General features: G+C 38.4%; 3 protein-coding genes across 3 annotated transcripts; 2 read left to right on the forward strand and 1 right to left on the reverse strand.

Moving 5' to 3' along the window:
• The first annotated feature begins 1,060 nt into the window (after positions 1-1,060).
• LOC125200301 (putative purine permease 10) lies at positions 1,061-2,768 on the forward strand. The gene is made up of 2 exons (XM_048097974.2): positions 1,061-1,362; positions 1,454-2,768. The coding sequence occupies exons 1-2, from the start codon at positions 1,335-1,337 to the stop codon at positions 2,596-2,598; spliced, it is 1,173 nt and encodes a 390-aa protein (XP_047953931.2). The 5' UTR covers positions 1,061-1,334; the 3' UTR covers positions 2,599-2,768.
• A 7,503-nt stretch (positions 2,769-10,271) lies between these two features.
• On the reverse strand, positions 10,272-12,282 carry LOC148926919 (uncharacterized). Its single transcript, XM_089057858.1, has 4 exons — positions 12,240-12,282; positions 11,687-11,740; positions 11,249-11,604; positions 10,272-11,155 (listed from the first exon to the last, which is right to left on the reverse strand). The coding sequence occupies exons 2-4, from the start codon at positions 11,727-11,729 to the stop codon at positions 10,487-10,489; spliced, it is 1,068 nt and encodes a 355-aa protein (XP_088913984.1). The 5' UTR covers positions 11,730-11,740; positions 12,240-12,282; the 3' UTR covers positions 10,272-10,486.
• A 641-nt stretch (positions 12,283-12,923) lies between these two features.
• On the forward strand, positions 12,924-14,936 carry LOC148926920 (uncharacterized). Its single transcript, XM_089057859.1, has 4 exons — positions 12,924-12,966; positions 13,467-13,520; positions 13,603-13,958; positions 14,052-14,936. The coding sequence occupies exons 2-4, from the start codon at positions 13,478-13,480 to the stop codon at positions 14,679-14,681; spliced, it is 1,029 nt and encodes a 342-aa protein (XP_088913985.1). The 5' UTR covers positions 12,924-12,966; positions 13,467-13,477; the 3' UTR covers positions 14,682-14,936.
• The last annotated feature ends 2,509 nt before the right edge of the window (positions 14,937-17,445 follow it).

Consider the following 17,445-nt stretch of genomic DNA (forward strand, 5'->3'; position numbering starts at 1 on the left):
ACACAACACGATAACAACACATATATGACACGACACAATAACGACACTATAATAATAATATTATAATATATTAATATTATTTCTAACGTTAAATTTAAAATTTTAAAATAAATAATAAATAATAATATTATAATATATTAATATTATTTCTTAACGTGTAACACGAACACGATACGAAGCTTTCGTGTCATTATCGTGTCGACGCGATAAGGACACGAATCCAGTAAGCTTTGACACATACCTATTAATTTCGTACGGGTTCGTGTCGTGCCAAAAATTGTCAGCTCTAAGCAACACCGTGCCGACGGCAAGAGCAAGAGCACAACGGCGAGTATAGACGTGCTCTTGCCGTCGGCAAGAGCACAACTCTTCCGCAAAAGCACCGATGTTGATGTTCTAATATTGGATGCGATTACTATTCTTTAAAAATATGTGAGACGCATTTAATATTAGTGCATAATTCAGGATCTAAATTTATAGTATTATTAAATACTACTCCCACCGTCCCCATTAGAAGTCACACTTTGATCGGGCACGGATTTTAAGAAATGTAAAAAAAAGTTGGTTGAAAAAGTTAGTGGAATGTGAGACCCATTTTTTTATATTGATTTTATAATAAAATGTGAGTGAATTGAGTTAGTGGAATGTGGGACCTACTTACTATTTATGGTAAAAATGAAGTGTGACTCTTAATTGAGGACGGATCGAAATGGAAAAGTGTGACTTTTAATTGGGGACGGACCGAAATGGAAAAGTGTGACTATTAATTGGGGACGGAGGGAGTAATATATTAAGAATAGAGTTAATGTCGACGGCATAGGTGGTATATCGGAGATGAAAAATAATAAATGAAGAGCATGAACTGTCATCAACCGCCACCAAGCTTGACTCTCCGCAAAATAACAGATAGAAGATAACCATTTGAACATAGTAGATGTTATTCCAATCGTTATCGGTTTTGTCCTAAATTCAACATTTTGCCCCTTTCATTTGGATTCGGCAGTTCAACCGCCTACTATCTTTGTCTTTCTATACCAACTATTACCATTTTATTTAATAGTACTATTTTCATTCATCCTATAATTTCGTTTTCTAATTTTGTCATTGAATAAACGACCCAAAATTCAATATTTATACCAAATTTTGGTTCGATAGGACACAATTAACCGGATTATATTCATTACACTTCACAGTAGGGGCGTAGCGCAGTTAGCAACTGCGAAACGATTCTGCACTCATCATCGCTATGAACTGACAGCTGTTGACACACAAATCCTTACTAAAACAAAACCAGAGCTCCTCCCATTTACACACAATCAAAATCCTCAATCACCATGGGCGAAGCTCACCAAGACATCAATGGTTAGTTGTAACATCTCCTCCTTAATCAATCACTCTTTAATCTCCTTTTATTATTATTATTATGCTAATTAAACAGCCTTTCTCCCTTTAGGTCTGAAACCAGAATCAGCACCAGCAGTTGAGACCTCACCAGAAGAAATCACCACGAAACCTCTAACAAAAAGGTACAAATGGTGGCTGAAAATGCTCGTCTACTCCTTCTTCGTCCTCGCCGGCCAGTCCGTGGGAACCATCCTCGGCCGTGTCTACTACGACAACGGCGGCAAGAGCAACTGGATGGCCACACTCGTCCAAGTCATCGGCTTCCCCGTCCTCATCCCCTTCCAATTCTTCACCACCACCAACAACAACGACGACAACGACAACGACAACAACAACACGCGCCGCCAGAAGCTCCACCTGGCGGCGTTCTACGTGGCGATCGGCATCTTCCTCGCTGTCGACTGCATGCTCTACTCCATCGGGCTGCAGTACCTCCCCGTGACCACCTACACCCTCCTCTGCGCCAGCCAGCTCGGCTTCAACGCCGTCTTCTCCCTCTTCCTCAACCGCCAGCGCTTCACCCCTTTCATCATCAACTCCCTCTTCCTCCTCACCGTCTCCTCCGCCCTCCTCGTCTTCGAACCCGACACTGCCACAGGCGGTCCCGCCAAAGTCTCAAAACGGAAATACGCAATCGGATTCATATGCACCCTCGCGGCCTCCGCCGGCTACGCGATCATGCTGTCGCTCACGCAGCTGGCGTTTCAGCATCTGATCAAGAGGGAAACCACGCGCGCGATCGTCGACATGACCGTCTACCAGAACCTGGTGGCCACCGTCGCGATCGTCGCCGGGCTGTTCGCGGCCGGAGACTGGCGGCGCCTGGGGGCGGATTTGGAGGGGTTCAAGACGGGGAGGGTTTCGTATGTGATGAATCTGTTTTGGACGGCGGTGTCGTGGCAGGTGTTTGGGGTGGGGTGTATTGGGCTGATCTTCAAGGTTTCGTCGTTGTTTTCGAATGTGATCAGCATTTTGGGGCTGCCCGCGGCGCCGGTGCTGGCGGTGATTTTTATCGGGGACAGGCTGACCGGGCTGAAGGCGGTGTCGATGCTGCTGGCGGTGTGGGGGTTCGTGTCCTACATCTACCAGCATTATCTTGATGATCGGAAGAGGAAGGAATTGGAGAGATCAGGAAGCGATGGTGGTGTGGAGCTTCCTCTTGTTGATGAAAGAGCATCTCCGGTTACATCTTAGACTTTAATTTTCATTTTTGTGAATTCTTGATTATCGATTAAACTGTGGTTTATCATTTGCTTCGTGACTGTGATGACACGAACTTCTGACCTATTAGTTGAAAGGAACACATTGCAAACTAAACTGTTCCATCTATGTTATGAATTGTGAGGAAGGGATCTTGGAGTGAACTCATGAATTGATTAGGGTGCTCTGTTCCCACCAAATTTTACCATGAAATTTGTCAAATGTGGTCTACTTGTCATCACAATTTTAAGGAACATAATGCAACGGTGGATCTAAGCAGGGTGTGGCCATGAGTAGGGGTGGGTCGATACGATATATCGTATCGAAAACGTTGTATCGTGTATCGTATCGAAAATATCGATATGAAAGAATTTCATATCGTTATCATATCGAAAGTTTCGATATATCGAACTTTCGATATAAAAAAATTTATATCGTTATCGTATCGATATTTCGATATATTGTACCGAAATTCGATATATCGTTAAATATCGATATATATCGAAAATAAAATATCGATATATATCGAAAATATCGATATATCGAAAATTTTCGATATATATCATATTTTCGATATAAAACGATATATCGCGATATAAGGGAATTCATATCGTTATCGTATCGAAAACTTACGATACAGTATTGTATCGTATCGAAAATTACGATATATCAAAAATTCGATAATATTTCGATATTTTTCAATACGATACGAGTGATATATCATTTTTTCGGTATTTTTCCCCCGCCCTAGCCATGACTTTATAATCAACCGATAAGGGCTGAAAAATTCTATTAAATTCGGCATTTAGAGTTGCCATCGATTTTACGTATGCAAATGACAGTCACTGAACATAAGGTTAGATGGACGGACGCGTTCAAGAGTCATTTGTCATGAAAAGAAGATGCAAATGGCAAAATCACTAGTAGCTCTTGGAGAAGATCAACAACTAGGACCACTTCTTGAGTGGGGTCAAATCAATATAAAAAGTATATACTTACACGATGAAATTCTAGTTCAACGGCTGTAATAGTTTGGATATTGTTTAATTTTCCTTTTTTCTAGGCAAAGTGGAGTATGCCAACAATTGTGGAAGACTAGTAAAGCACTTAATTACGCAACTAAGCATCACCATTGGAGCTATAAAGCCTATAATGAGACCATGTCCCAAAATCTAAGATATTTTCATTGAATTCCATTGTGGTGAATTAAGGTTTAAAATAGTGATCATTTTGTTTGTCCTCAACATAACAATAAATATCCAAGATTGCGAATATAGTCCTACGCCATCTTGGACCCAATAAATAAATACTCATGTGTGACAAGACAACTGCATTTATTAATTTTGATGGACATTCGAGCCCACCTCTATAAATATTAAAGGGAGGTTGAAAAGTCCAAAATTCTGCTCATTCATTCATTCATGTGAACGTTGTTTATACACTAGGGGTGTGTTTGATAGCCAAGGAAAACCAAGAAAAACCAAGAAAAAGATCCCTTTCCTAGGCTTTTCTAATGTTTGATACATTTTCAATTTTGGAGCAGAAGCCCGCTAAATAACCCGGCCCGCAATGGCCCAAGAATGTAAACCACTATTTCGCACGAAACTTATCGGTGAAGAAGCTGAGGTTTGTTTTCCAGCTTTTAAATTTGGGTCAAGAAAATAAATGCCTTCCAAAATTATCCCTCTCATGCTCAATTCTCTCTTCTCTTCCCCTTTTCTTTTTCATTTCGTTCGATCTGCAGAGTTCCAAACTTCTCTTCCCTTTCTCTCTTTGATAATTGGTTAGATTTGCAGCACCACTTCCTTTTTGCTCTTTGATTTCCCGTCGGAATTGTAGCATCACTACACCATCTCTTCCCTTTTCCTCTTTGCTTTTCGGTCATGGAGGCGCAGCACCACACCACACCACACGAATATAAGACATCAATTTCAATTACTACGAATTTATCTCTCTAAATTGGCTGTCTGTTTTTGTGCAGCACCACTCTAGAAGATTTATTCACACAGAGGGTTCTTTTTCTCCATCTTTGAAGAACTGTATTGCTGTCAATTTGGTGGAATTACAAACATTGCAGGTAACCCTAATTTCAAGACTCCAACTTGTGTTTTTTCTGGCTCGTTTTTTACTGGACTGTCATGGTTAAATCTTGTTTCATGTTTACAAAAAATTATTCAAGTTAAGGTTTTTTTAGTATGAATTGGTGCCATATTTAAATTTAGAGAATTTGTTTATTTAATTTAATTCTGCTCTGTCCAAAGAAATAAATGTTCCAGCTTAGATTATAATTGCTAAATCTATCATCTGAGACCTTTGAATAGTTATCGAAATACTAAGACCAAACATTTTAGGTATTGAGGCCGAACTATTGTGTTTTTATTTTTCTTCTTATTCTGATTTCTAGTTTCGGTTTGTGAACTGTTCAGCCATTATTTAGCATGAATTGGGTTTTTGAGCAAGAATTGGGTTTTGGAGGTTATTTAATTGGGCCACAATTTTCAGTGTTGTTTTGGTTTAGATTTCCAGCAAGATTTGACAGACATTCATCATATAATTGGTTGCCAATTTTTATTTTTTGGTTATGTGGATGATGGGTATTTATGCAGCAATGTATCTGGTGGTCTTCATTTTTGTAGTCGCTCAATATGTAGATGTTATTTATCTGTATATATGTGCTCAGTAATGGACATGTTTTGCTTGATTAATACATATGCATAATTAGAGCCTACATGTAATTCATGCAAATTTTAATCTTTGTATTGTTCACATAGTTTTAACTGCAATGTTTTATAGCTTTGTAACAGTACAGAGTACAGAGTATTTTTTACGCGGAATCTCATCAAATATAATTATGACTAAGCGTTCATTGTCCGACGAGGAAATCTTCTTACTACTTGAAGACATACTATAAAAGCATCACACACGGACCATGATCATTATCCGGGAATACTTGAAACTTCACAATGGTTCAAATCGGATTATAAAGAACCACATACGGCGTTCATTTCGCCGTTTGGCCCGTATACCTACACAGGTCCGTCGTCTTACTAGATTGACAAGTCTTACTGATCGGGACTGTATAAATAATCTACGCATGGACCGGAATTGTTTTGGGAGACTATGTATTCTTCTTAGAGAAGGAGCTGGGTTGGTAGACGGATCATTTGTTAAAGTAGAGGAACAAGTGGCTATTTTCTTATGTGTTTTATCACATCACGAAAAGAACTGGGTGGTTAGTTTTGAATTTTGGCGGTCTGGTCAAACTGTTTCATACTATTTCCACGTCGTCCTCCGAGCCATCATACTGGTGCATAAAATGTTTATATCTAAGCCAACTCCGGTACCTGACAACAGTGTTGACCCTAGGTGGAAGTGGTTTAAGGTAAAATATCCTAAGATTTTCTCACATGAATACTATAGATTTTTCATATACCCTTGTTGTCTAGTGTTGTCTAATGTTCACTGATAACCCATGGGTGTGTTGACTTTCAGGGTTGCTTAGGTGCGTTAGATGGGACATATATTAATGTCCGAGTTCCATTGGCTGACAAGCCAAGATATCGAACTAGGAAAGGGCAAATAGCCACAAATACCTTGGCTGCGTGCACAAGGGACATGCGTTTTGTGTATGTTTTACCGGGTTGGGAGGGGTCAGCGGGTGACGCACGTATCCTACGAGATGCAGTTGCTCGTCCACATGGTATCAAAGTCCCCAAAGGTAATCCATGTGCCTGTCGTATAGGCAATAACTTGTTGTAGAATGTTTATCTATAAATTCCTTCAACGTAAACCATAACAAGTGGATTATGCACTTGTAGGTAACTATTATTTGTGTGACAACGGGTATGCAAATAGTGAAGGTTTTTTGACACCCTACAGAGGAGTTCGATATCATCTGCAGGAATGGGGACCAGACAGTGAGAGGCCCAAGAATCCTCGTGAAATGTTCAATATGCGACATACAAGTGCAAGGAACATAATTGAACGGGCTTTTGCGGTTCTTAAGATGCGTTGGGGTATTCTACGTAGCGCATCTTATTATCCAATCGAAACACAAACTATGTTGATAATGGCTTGTTTTCTGTTACATAATTACATAAGGGGGGAGATGACAGTCGATCCAATTGAACAGTTAGTTGACAATAACATTGTTGACAATGACATTTTTGCTGAGCAAGATGACACTGAATATGTAGAATATATCGATCCTACAGTTGATTGGAATAACAGAAGGGATCAAATGGCAGCTGACATGTGGATGCGTGTGAGTATAAATGTCTTGGTTATTGGACAATTTAAGTCGTATTATGTATTTGCATACTGTCTGCGTTTTCTCTAAGTTTGGTTATGTATACACATGTGGATCTTCACATTTGTGATTCTTTGTGATCAGGATGAAAGGCCATGACATTGTGACATCCGAAGTCCATGATTTTATGCGTCAAGCATCAACGACGAGTGAGAAGCCCTCATCTGAAGCTTCATCAAGCGTTCCCACCCGGTCACTCACCTTATCAGAATTTGAGACGTGTTGTTGTAGTATTCAGGAGCATGGTTCTTGTGCTTCTTGGTGTAATTATTGGTAGACTATTGTAGGCTTGTAGGCTTGTAACTGTGCTATTGTCAAACTATGCACATCTTTAATGTTGGGGTATACATTATGGACTTCTTTTTTGCTACCTAATTAACTATTTATCGTTTATATTAGGTTGTATAGTTTGTCTTAATTTTTTTTTTTTTTTGCCTTCATATGTGTTTAGAAAAGCTGAGTTGGTCAAGCATTATTGCTTGATGTTATGACATTGGGTCAACTGGGAAACATAGCTACTGGACTAATCTTGAGATTATCATCTTGTGAGGTGAACATCCGATAATTTGGCAATATTGATTTGCAAGCTAGTTATGCATTATGCAAACTCTTCACTATTGTCAAAATATTTATATCCTTTTTTTTATGTATTAAAAGTCATCCGTAGATATTTTGTGGACATACCAAATCTTGTTAAAAATAAAATAAAAAATTGAAGGTATAGTGGTATGCAAATCAAGTAAAAGTAATAATAAAAAGGTACTGACACTTCGAATTCACATTTCAGTATACATTATTTTTTAATATAGTCTACTAAAATTTGAAACACGAAACATTAGTCATATTTTAGAATTACAAGCGTTTTTTTAGTATATTTACTTTACAAAACTTATACTTAGTATATTTACTTTACAACACTTATTGTCAATATTCTAACTCGTTATTTGAATAAAATCAGATTTTTAAAATGATCTGAATTGTAACAGTTGTATAAATAATTCAACTTGATGAAAAAATATAAAAATAGCTTTAACTTGAAAAATAACCAAACTATAACGAAATTTATGAAAATGACTTAGAATCAAATTTCTCTCTCTCATAAACCCCAATTAACCCATCCACGCTCATTAATTATGTTCGACAAAAGTCATCAACATCAGCAATCACATTTTAGAATTGACTCAATCACAATCTCACAGGTAAATTCAAACTCATCATCATCAACAAATATACTTGGTTCATGATGACATAATTAACTCATCCTCTTCCAACTTCACGTGAAAGTAGTTGTGTACAATCTTGAGTACTACTAAAAGTCTGCTGATATGAATTGTTAATGTATGAAGCAGCTTTGCTCCATGAAACTAGGAAATGAATTACTAGATCAACAGCCTTATTCCAATTACATAGGTTGAGTTGTTCACATAGGATTGGTGCAGCAGAGTTCTAATAACATACCAGTATTCAGAAATCACACTACTAAAAAGTTTGCTGATATGAATTGTTATATCAAGAAGCACCTTTACTCCATGAAAGTAGGAAATGAATTACTGGATCAGTAGCCTTATTCCAATTACATAGGTTGAGTTGTTCACATAGGATTGGAGCAACAGTCTTCCAACACATAGTATTTAGAATTCACATGCTTGCTTAGAGACAAAAAAAACGTAACAGTCAAAATAATGCAACATTTTCCACATTGAATATTATTTCCTACTCACTGGCCCAGCCATATAAATATGGATATCATTGTTTCACACCGTAAACAAAATGGCTTCCAAACCCAAATCTCAAGATGAATATCTCTATCATGGGATATGGACGGCTGAGCTAGACAATCTGATTGTTAGTAGTATTCTGAGAGAGAAGCAATTGCATCAGTTCGTGGGCTTCGTCTTCCCTCCGGAGTTCTTGTATGAGGCTGAAGCCACAATTGAGGAGGAGACGGGCATTCGCGTCAGTAGGGACGACGTCTATAACCGGTTGCAATTCCTGGAGCGCCGCTACCGAACCTTCAAATCATTGGTCGATCATCCAAATACACGCTTCGAGCCCTCGTCGAACAAGATTTTTGCTTCTGGAAAAACTTGGACAGCCATTCTTAAGGTTATTTTAATTTCAATATTTTGATATGATGTAATGATAGTATGCTCTATTCTTTCATAAAATTTTGGAGTTTCTTGTGATTAGAAAAATGCATTTGCTGGAGCATATACAAACAATGGAGAACCAGAGTTCAAGATGCTCGAAATGCTGTTTAGTGGTGAACTCAATGTGACAAATAATGATATCGAAACTATTGTGCTCTCGGACAACACCATTGATCTCAATCCGGATATTGATGAGGGCCAAGGTGAAGAGCATGTAAGTGGATATAAGCATGAGAGCCACCTACTACCACGCAAGCTGTTCGACGAGAGTTCACACTCTCGGGACCGTGAGTCGTCAAATTCAGAGGAGGTTCGAGGGCACGCGCGGGATCGTGATAGGGAGCTTGGACAACAACCTGGAAATTTCTATTACCACGGCTTTGGCAACGCCCCAACGAGGACAGTTGACTCCTCAAACAGTAGCTCTTGTGCATCGTCACAGCCAAGTGAATGGCGGCGCCGACGATAATTGTGAGGTGAAATGCCCAATGAACAACACCATCATGAATCTTATTTACAGTGATGTAAGCTTAGGATTGCCACTTGGCAAATAAGTCGTGTCTTTCGACATGGTTGTCTTCGTCTTACGCACGTTGTGAGTGTGGTTTTAAAAATCTGTATACTCATGTGTAGTCCCTAGATCTAGTTCAATTCCAAAAGTTGCACTATGCGACATGTTATGTAACTTTGTTTGTGAAATAAACATGAGTTTCAGAAAATATGGCCTATTGTATAATTTCCCTTTGGTTCTTAATTTAAAACATTTTTATGTTTTAAGATAATGGGAAACTATATATTAACCTTCAGCTCGTAACAGAGGGTTCCCTTGATAAACTAGCTCTACTAAAAATATCAGCTTCGGGACTCCAAAGTCTCTTCATACACAAGACAAATTCTAAGTGGGCTGAATTATCTTCACAGCCGTGATGTCGTTCACAGGTGCTGTAAATCGCCTCAATTTGTTCTTCTATTTATAGTTTCTTGTCCAAGGATCTCATATTCTCCCACAAGATTACTTTTTCCTTTCACTTTGTATTCTGCGAAATGTATGTGGTAGCAGATTTGGATACATTTTTTGACAGTTTGTAAATAGTACTAGGATTTTATGTTGCCTTTTCTCTTTTCAGTAGCAATCCTATTATTTTCTGTGCATCCTCGTCTCTTTCTACTGGCCCTCCATAGAGAAGTATAAGTAATTTGACAAAACATTACAGTAATGAGGTTCCATAGAATCCACATATAAAGTCATAACAACAACCACCAAATACAAACCAAGGCTTCCAATGTTTTAAGCTCATATATTTGAGCATGACAACAAAGCTCGACAAAAGATCACAAGTGCGATTATAGTTCATTGCACATAAGGATTACTAGATATCATATCCTACAAAATAGCTAAGTCAAAAGACCAAAGAAACAACCATCACGAACTAAGGGTGATTCTTCTCCAATGCACGAAGAACGTAAGTATGATGGAAAGCTTCGGGAAGGCTATGGAACAAGCCAAATGTTCGACTTTGCTGAGGATGAATTCAGCGGCGTCGATTTGTTGTCCAAGAGTTATGCCTTGTATATTACCAAGCATGCCAAACACTTTCTTTCTTGCCTTGCTAACATCGAACTCAAATCCAATCCTACTTGCCAACTTATCAAGTCTAGCGTTGGTTTCATCCTGTCCTTTAGCAAGCATTTCAAGCAAAGCATCAGCCCTATCAACGAGTTTGCGCTTCTTACCTGTTTTCTTTGGCAATTGAGTTCCAGAGTCACCGTTTGTCTTTGTGGGAAGCTGAGTTCCGCTGCCACTGTCCCCCGTACTCTGATCTGCCGTTTCTTGTGAGCCCATGGTGTTGACTGGCATTTCTGGAGAGCTCGTGGTGTTTTCTGGATTAGTTCCAGAGTGGCCATCAGCACTAGCTTCAAAATCAGCCTCTTCACTCCCATTACCCACACTGAGACTTGATCGCACACCATTGTACAGCTCCTGTAAATCCCTGCCAGTAGAGCCTGTTGCCCGATCCTTGCCAAAGATGTCTTTCCATTCATCAAACATAGGCCACGACTTGGAACGCATACAGCGTGCATTCTTATCCAACTACGACAACATGAAACAACCATCACCAATCAAACACATTAGCTATGACAGAAACCTTGTAAATATAATGGAGAGCCTATATAAGAAACACACCCTAATAATTTGTTCCCATTGGTCATTATCACAATCAATCTTGTGATCGCCCTTGTAATTGAAGCCAACGCCACTTCGTTTGAGCATGTTGACCAAAGAGTAGTAGTTTTTTTTCCATTGCTGGAGCTTGGAGCTGATATGGGGGGTCGCCTTAATGTCAGTTTTTGGGCATTCTTGGTGGATGATTTCCTCAATCTTAGCTAGATACCCGCCACGGAAGCCGTTATCTGCTTTCCACTTGTTCACAACAAGGAATTTAAGGGCTACCAATAAGGCCTCTTCCTCACGAGTAGACCAGCTGCGTCGAGTCCGGTCAGTCTTCGGCCCGCGACCAGCCCTTTCTCCAATTTGGGAATCTATGCCGAAAAAATCATATGACTGGTTATTCTTGTTTTTGTTGGCTAACAACTCAAGATAAGGTATGTCAAAATAACTAACCTTCAACCATGTGAGACTTGTTCCAGGCAGAAGTGTCTCCCATATTGAGCAAATCTGATAGGTATTAAGGGAAGACACAATATCAAAAAAAAAAAAAAAAAATTAGTTAGCTCTCTATGGATATCCCACTTAAACTTCAAATAACATACTCCTAAAATCTGAACTTATACATACACCATTCCATATAGTTTTGCATATTACTAAGTGACAAATATACTCCATTTGCAAACAAGAATTATGCAGAATCCTACCTATCGCGTGCTAAAAGATGAAAGTTCTCAAATGCATCATAAAGATCCAATTTCTGTTCACAAAATGGAAGGTAATATAGACGTTTGAAATACCAGTTAATAATTTCAGTCAGTTCCAAAATAAGGATAATTTTTGTCTGAATAAATGAGGAATTTGAGCTCATACATGAGGAATTTCGTCCATAATTTTCGTCTAAATAACTGAGAAATTTTCGTCAAAATAGCTTGCTCTTGATTTCCAACAAGATAGTCTAATAACTTGGGATTAAATCAAACTTGAGGCAATTTAACTGAAGGAATACCTGTTTGCAAAACTTTCGTCCAGTCTTGGCTGCGTGCAGTAGTGAGGGGAAGAAGATCTGGAAGGAAATTATAATATATATCTAGGGCTAGGGCTTAAAAGGGTATTTTGGAGAAAAATAGAAAATATTGAGGGCTAGAATGTCTACACAATATATATATTTGTTAATGTGGGTATCAAACTTGAGTGCTATTTAAGAAACTTATATTTCCTAAGGTATCAAACAATAACCGAGAAAAAGAAAAGCCAACATAATTTGGATTATATTCTGATGTAGTTTCTTCTCTAGCATTTTCCAACTTATGCTATCAAACACACCCTAGAACTTCAATTGATGATAAATTTCTGTCCACACACTAGTAGTACTATAAGGTGATAAATTTCTGTCCACACACTAGTAGTACTATAAGGGTGTGTTTGATAGCATAAGTTGGAAAATGCTAGAGAAGAAACTACATCAGAATATAATCCAAATTATGTTGGCTTTTCTTTTTCTCGGTTATTGTTTGATACCTTAGGAAATATAAGTTTCTTAAATAGCACTCAAGTTTGATACCCACATTAACAAATATATATATTGTGTAGACATTCTAGCCCTCAATATTTTCTATTTTTCTCCAAAATACCCTTTTAAGCCTTAGCCCTAGATATATATTATAATTTCCTTCCAGATCTTCTTCCCCTCACTACTGCACGCAGCCAAGACTGGACGAAAGTTTTGCAAACAGGTATTCCTTCAGTTAAATTGCCTCAAGTTTGATTTAATCCCAAGTTATTAGACTATCTTGTTGGAAATCAAGAGCAAGCTATTTTGACGAAAATTTCTCAGTTATTTAGACGAAAATTATGGACGAAATTCCTCATGTATGAGCTCAAATTCCTCATTTATTCAGACAAAAATTATCCTTATTTTGGAACTGACTGAAATTATTAACTGGTATTTCAAACGTCTATATTACCTTCCATTTTGTGAACAGAAATTGGATCTTTATGATGCATTTGAGAACTTTCATCTTTTAGCACGCGATAGGTAGGATTCTGCATAATTCTTGTTTGCAAATGGAGTATATTTGTCACTTAGTAATATGCAAAACTATATGGAATGGTGTATGTATAAGTTCAGATTTTAGGAGTATGTTATTTGAAGTTTAAGTGGGATATCCATAGAGAGCTAACTAATTTTTTTTTTTTTTTTTTTGATATTGTGTCTTCCCTTAATACCTATCAGATTTGCTCAATATGGGAGACACTTCTGCCTGGAACAAGTCTCACATGGTTGAAGGTTAGTTATTTTGACATACCTTATCTTGAGTTGTTAGCCAACAAAAACAAGAATAACCAGTCATATGATTTTTTCGGCATAGATTCCCAAATTGGAGAAAGGGCTGGTCGCGGGCCGAAGACTGACCGGACTCGACGCAGCTGGTCTACTCGTGAGGAAGAGGCCTTATTGGTAGCCCTTAAATTCCTTGTTGTGAACAAGTGGAAAGCAGATAACGGCTTCCGTGGCGGGTATCTAGCTAAGATTGAGGAAATCATCCACCAAGAATGCCCAAAAACTGACATTAAGGCGACCCCCCATATCAGCTCCAAGCTCCAGCAATGGAAAAAAAACTACTACTCTTTGGTCAACATGCTCAAACGAAGTGGCGTTGGCTTCAATTACAAGGGCGATCACAAGATTGATTGTGATAATGACCAATGGGAACAAATTATTAGGGTGTGTTTCTTATATAGGCTCTCTATTATATTTACAAGGTTTCTGTCATAGCTAATGTGTTTGATTGGTGATGGTTGTTTCATGTTGTCGTAGTTGGATAAGAATGCACGCTGTATGCGTTCCAAGTCGTGGCCTATGTTTGATGAATGGAAAGACATCTTTGGCAAGGATCGGGCAACAGGCTCTACTGGCCGGGATTTACAGGAGCTGTACAATGGTGTGCGATCAAGTCTCAGTGTGGGTAATGGGAGTGAAGAGGCTGATTTTGAAGCTAGTGCTGATGGCCACTCTGGAACTAATCCAGAAAACACCACGAGCTCTCCAGAAATGCCAGTCAACACCATGGGCTCACAAGAAACGGCAGATCAGAGTACGGGGGACAGTGGCAGCGGAACTCAGCTTCCCACAAAGACAAACGGTGACTCTGGAACTCAATTGCCAAAGAAAACAGGTAAGAAGCGCAAACTCGTTGATAGGGCTGATGCTTTGCTTGAAATGCTTGCTAAAGGACAGGATGAAACCAACGCTAGACTTGATAAGTTGGCAAGTAGGATTGGATTTGAGTTCGATGTTAGCAAGGCAAGAAAGAAAGTGTTTGGCATGCTTGGTAATATACAAGGCATAACTCTTGGACAACAAATCGACGCCGCTGAATTCATCCTCAGCAAAGTCGAACATTTGGACTTGTTCCATAGCCTTCCCGAAGCTTTCCATCATACTTAAGTTCTTCGTGCATTGGAGAAGAATCACCCTTAGTTCGTGATGGTTGTTTCTTTGATCTTTTGACTTAGCTATTTTGTAGGATATGATATCTAGTAATCCTTATGTGCAATGAACTATAATCGCACTTGTGATCTTTTGTCGAGCTTTGTTGTCATGCTCAAATATATGAGCTTAAAACATTGGAAGCCTTGGTTTGTATTTGGTGGTTGTTGTTATGACTTTATATGTGGATTCTATGGAACCTCATTACTGTAATGTTTTGTCAAATTACTTATACTTCTCTATGGAGGGCCAGTAGAAAGAGACGAGGATGCACAGAAAATAATAGGATTGCTACTGAAAAGAGAAAAGGCAACATAAAATCCTAGTACTATTTACAAACTGTCAAAAAATGTATCCAAATCTGCTACCACATACATTTCGCAGAATACAAAGTGAAAGGAAAAAGTAATCTTGTGGGAGAATATGAGATCCTTGGACAAGAAACTATAAATAGAAGAACAAATTGAGGCGATTTACAGCACCTGTGAACGACATCACGGCTGTGAAGATAATTCAGCCCACTTAGAATTTGTCTTGTGTATGAAGAGACTTTGGAGTCCCGAAGCTGATATTTTTAGTAGAGCTAGTTTATCAAGGGAACCCTCTGTTACGAGCTGAAGGTTAATATATAGTTTCCCATTATCTTAAAACATAAAAATGTTTTAAATTAAGAACCAAAGGGAAATTATACAATAGGCCATATTTTCTGAAACTCATGTTTATTTCACAAACAAAGTTACATAACATGTCGCATAGTGCAACTTTTGGAATTGAACTAGATCTAGGGACTACACATGAGTATACAGATTTTTAAAACCACACTCACAACGTGCGTAAGACGAAGACAACCATGTCGAAAGACACGACTTATTTGCCAAGTGGCAATCCTAAGCTTACATCACTGTAAATAAGATTCATGATGGTGTTGTTCATTGGGCATTTCACCTCACAATTATCGTCGGCGCCGCCATTCACTTGGCTGTGACGATGCACAAGAGCTACTGTTTGAGGAGTCAACTGTCCTCGTTGGGGCGTTGCCAAAGCCGTGGTAATAGAAATTTCCAGGTTGTTGTCCAAGCTCCCTATCACGATCCCGCGCGTGCCCTCGAACCTCCTCTGAATTTGACGACTCACGGTCCCGAGAGTGTGAACTCTCGTCGAACAGCTTGCGTGGTAGTAGGTGGCTCTCATGCTTATATCCACTTACATGCTCTTCACCTTGGCCCTCATCAATATCCGGATTGAGATCAATGGTGTTGTCCGAGAGCACAATAGTTTCGATATCATTATTTGTCACATTGAGTTCACCACTAAACAGCATTTCGAGCATCTTGAACTCTGGTTCTCCATTGTTTGTATATGCTCCAGCAAATGCATTTTTCTAATCACAAGAAACTCCAAAATTTTATGAAAGAATAGAGCATACTATCATTACATCATATCAAAATATTGAAATTAAAATAACCTTAAGAATGGCTGTCCAAGTTTTTCCAGAAGCAAAAATCTTGTTCGACGAGGGCTCGAAGCGTGTATTTGGATGATCGACCAATGATTTGAAGGTTCGGTAGCGGCGCTCCAGGAATTGCAACCGGTTATAGACGTCGTCCCTACTGACGCGAATGCCCGTCTCCTCCTCAATTGTGGCTTCAGCCTCATACAAGAACTCCGGAGGGAAGACGAAGCCCACGAACTGATGCAATTGCTTCTCTCTCAGAATACTACTAACAATCAGATTGTCTAGCTCAGCCGTCCATATCCCATGATAGAGATATTCATCTTGAGATTTGGGTTTGGAAGCCATTTTGTTTACGGTGTGAAACAATGATATCCATATTTATATGGCTGGGCCAGTGAGTAGGAAATAATATTCAATGTGGAAAATGTTGCATTATTTTGACTGTTACGTTTTTTTTGTCTCTAAGCAAGCATGTGAATTCTAAATACTATGTGTTGGAAGACTGTTGCTCCAATCCTATGTGAACAACTCAACCTATGTAATTGGAATAAGGCTACTGATCCAGTAATTCATTTCCTACTTTCATGGAGTAAAGGTGCTTCTTGATATAACAATTCATATCAGCAAACTTTTTAGTAGTGTGATTTCTGAATACTGGTATGTTATTAGAACTCTGCTGCACCAATCCTATGTGAACAACTCAACCTATGTAATTGGAATAAGGCTGTTGATCTAGTAATTCATTTCCTAGTTTCATGGAGCAAAGCTGCTTCATACATTAACAATTCATATCAGCAGACTTTTAGTAGTACTCAAGATTGTACACAACTACTTTCACGTGAAGTTGGAAGAGGATGAGTTAATTATGTCATCATGAACCAAGTATATTTGTTGATGATGATGAGTTTGAATTTACCTGTGAGATTGTGATTGAGTCAATTCTAAAATGTGATTGCTGATGTTGATGACTTTTGTCGAACATAATTAATGAGCGTGGATGGGTTAATTGGGGTTTATGAGAGAGAGAAATTTGATTCTAAGTCATTTTCATAAATTTCGTTATAGTTTGGTTATTTTTCAAGTTAAAGCTATTTTTATATTTTTTCATCAAGTTGAATTATTTATACAACTGTTACAATTCAGATCATTTTAAAAATCTGATTTTATTCAAATAACGAGTTAGAATATTGACAATAAGTGTTGTAAAGTAAATATACTAAGTATAAGTTTTGTAAAGTAAATATACTAAAAAAACGCTTGTAATTC

This window comes from Salvia hispanica, chromosome 5 (genome assembly GCF_029641045.1).
Source record: "Salvia hispanica isolate PSC_SH4W2 chromosome 5, Shi_PSC_v1, whole genome shotgun sequence".
In the NCBI taxonomy this organism is placed as follows: domain Eukaryota; kingdom Viridiplantae; phylum Streptophyta; class Magnoliopsida; order Lamiales; family Lamiaceae; genus Salvia; species Salvia hispanica.